Genomic DNA, 2,584 nt, shown 5'->3' with positions numbered 1-2,584 from the left:
GGAGGTGCTACTTCACAGTCAGGGTGGTTAGGGTCTGGAACCAACTTCCAAGAGAGGTGGTGCAGGCTCCCACCCTGGGGGTTTTTAAGAGGAGGTTAGATGAACACCTTGCTGGGGTTGTTTGACCCCAGTACTCTTTCCTGCCGTGGCAGGGGGTTCGACTAGATGATCTGCTCAGGTCCCTTCCGACCCTAGAAACTATGAAACTATTTTTAAAAGGAACTGGCAAGTAATGCTTATTTGCTAGGGAGTCTAATCTTGTCAGTATGTGCTGGCTGTGCACTAAGAGTACCTGTCAGATTGTGGACATTCTCACACAATGGGACTTAGAGGGAGAAATGCTTAGGGTCATGTCTTTTTCTGCCTTTTAGGCACCTAAGATTTGATTCTTTTCTACCCTGCTTGGATCCTTGAAAATTCACTGACAGTCTTAGGGCCAAGATCTATTTTTTCTAATAGACCTAGGCTGTTCTAAGTCACAAAAAGCAAGGTGGAGGAGGAGGGCTAACACACCTTGTATAAACAGTTTTCAAGGACTTGAACAGGCTACAGGAGACTTGCACTCAGGTAGAATAGGATGTCGGTCCTGATCAAGCCTAGAGGTGAGCAAGGCTCCAAGCTGTTCACCTGTGTCAAGATTATGGTAGTTCTGGGCGAACACTCGGAGGTGTGGCACTCTCTAGGTACCTGGAGAAGTGTAGAGTGGAGTCCAGTTCCTGCCTGTCCCTGGAAGTGCCAAAGCAAGGCACTGTTTCAGGATGACAGTCTTTAACCAGGATACCCAAGACCTTTGGATCTGACCCTGGGTGCTGCGGCAGTTCTGCTTATCTCATGCCAGGAAGCTGACTTCTAATCTTGGGATTCTGTCGCAGTATCTTCAGGAAAGCAAAATGACACATCCTTTGTCCTCTCCATCCTACTCCCACCCATGTTTTGCAGCCTAGGCTCTTAGGAAGAAGAGGTGAAAGTATGTCTGTCTTTCCTTTAACACAGTGACCCTATTAGATGGAAGATTGCGTTTTCAGTGCTGGCTCATACTTCTGTCCCTTATGCCATCATATCTGATATTTCACTATCAGATAAGAAGTGGAAACTATGTCAGAGTACAACTTCACATTAATCTATTAAGTATGTATAAATGACTGTACTAAGAATGGTATCTTATTTACATTTTAAAAAGGAAACAGACTCTATCACTTCTTTCCTGGTGAAGTGACTTATTTCCAGGAGTCAGAGTGTACCCTAGATACAACTATCTTCCCAGCCAGTAGGGTAAAGGAATGGTATATTGTGTAGCACACACGGGAGAAAATGAAGCATCTCCTCAACTGCCTCCTTTGTCCTTACCTGCAGTGTTGTGAAGTCTAGCGCATAGGTTACTGTTTCATTGGTTCTCTTGGCCTTTTTCTTATTCAGTCTGTCACCTGTAGTGCAGCAGAATATTATGACAGCATATTACCTTAATTCTGGTGAAGTGAGATTATATTTCAGCCCAACTGAAACAGAGGTGCAGCAGTTTGACCTGTTCAGTGAGGTTACATTGTTCAGACGTACCAAGTACCACCAAGCGCCTCTTGTATCCTCAAGGCAAATAGGTAAAGAGGGTCTGTGGCCCATGTTAACTCTCCTCCTTTTCTTTTGCAGGTCTCCAACAGTTATTGAAACAAGGATCGGTGCAGAAGGTGTACAATGGACTGCAGGGATATTAACATGGGGACAAACTGGACTTGATTGAAAATGAAAAATGAAACCAGTGATATTTATCTGCAGTCTTTCTTGCTGCCTATTGTGGAAAGAAGAGGAGTGGGGAGGGTAGAGTAAACAAGTCGTATTTTTTTGTAAATGGTGAAAGTGCTCAGATGGTTTATGGCAAACATGGCCCTTTGCAGGATATAACTGGTGCTGCCTATAGAGTTCCTTCCATGTACTGGAGCAGAGAGGAGGCTCCCTGTGCAGAAAAATGTTGGGGAGGGGGGTTTAAATTTAGTGCATATTGGAAGTTCTGGTTTTTAAATATATTTTGATGTTACTTTTTTGACCCTCTCAAAGTATCTTTGTAGTTTCTTCTGCCTCTTGTGTCCCTCATGCTAATCTTTCCTGACTACTTAGTCTCTCTTCTACCGACCTCTCTCTCCCTATCCCTGCTGGGCCTAGTTGGTTATATTATGGGGCAGGAGCTCATTTATTCTTAGAAATTAAGTGAATGAGAGCCTGTAAGAGCTACAGGTGACTGCTGTTGCTGCAAAGACCTTTGCCCTGTATATCGATCCTATCCTAATTCTCAGATAATTTTAAGCTCTCAGTATTCACACTTTCTTCAAATGCTGTAAAGACCAAACTTGATTTCAAACTGGGAATGAGCCATCTTCACCCATCCTCTGCTGTACATGACCCTGCAAAATGGCTCAACAGACTCCTCCTGTGACCAGTATGGAAACATTTGCTCACGACCTTATAGAATCAGTGAGTCGGCAGGGACCTAGACAGATCATTGAGTCTGACCCCCTGCCGTGGATAGGAATGACACTGGGGGTGGGAGGGGCCATAAGACCCCAGCCAGGTGCCTGTCCAGTCTCCTCTTGAA

At 44.6% G+C, this 2,584-nt stretch overlaps 1 protein-coding gene across 1 annotated transcript in view; it reads left to right on the top strand.

The window, feature by feature from the left end:
* DNAJB11 (DnaJ heat shock protein family (Hsp40) member B11) overlaps positions 1–2,043 on the top strand; it is a 31,664-nt gene extending 29,621 nt beyond the window's left edge. The window contains exon 10 of the mRNA XM_019512798.1: positions 1,645–2,043. Coding sequence (XP_019368343.1) covers positions 1,645–1,709 — 65 coding nt within the window. The 3' untranslated portion in view covers positions 1,710–2,043. The remainder of the gene's footprint in view (positions 1–1,644) is intronic.
* The last annotated feature ends 541 nt before the right edge of the window (positions 2,044–2,584 follow it).

Source organism: Gavialis gangeticus, unplaced genomic scaffold, assembly GCF_001723915.1.
Source record: "Gavialis gangeticus isolate Ggan-Ray unplaced genomic scaffold, GavGan_comp1, whole genome shotgun sequence".
NCBI classification, from domain to species: Eukaryota; Metazoa; Chordata; order Crocodylia; family Gavialidae; genus Gavialis; species Gavialis gangeticus.
Note: the sequence above shows the minus strand (reverse complement) of the source record. Positions and strands in the feature narration are given on the sequence as shown.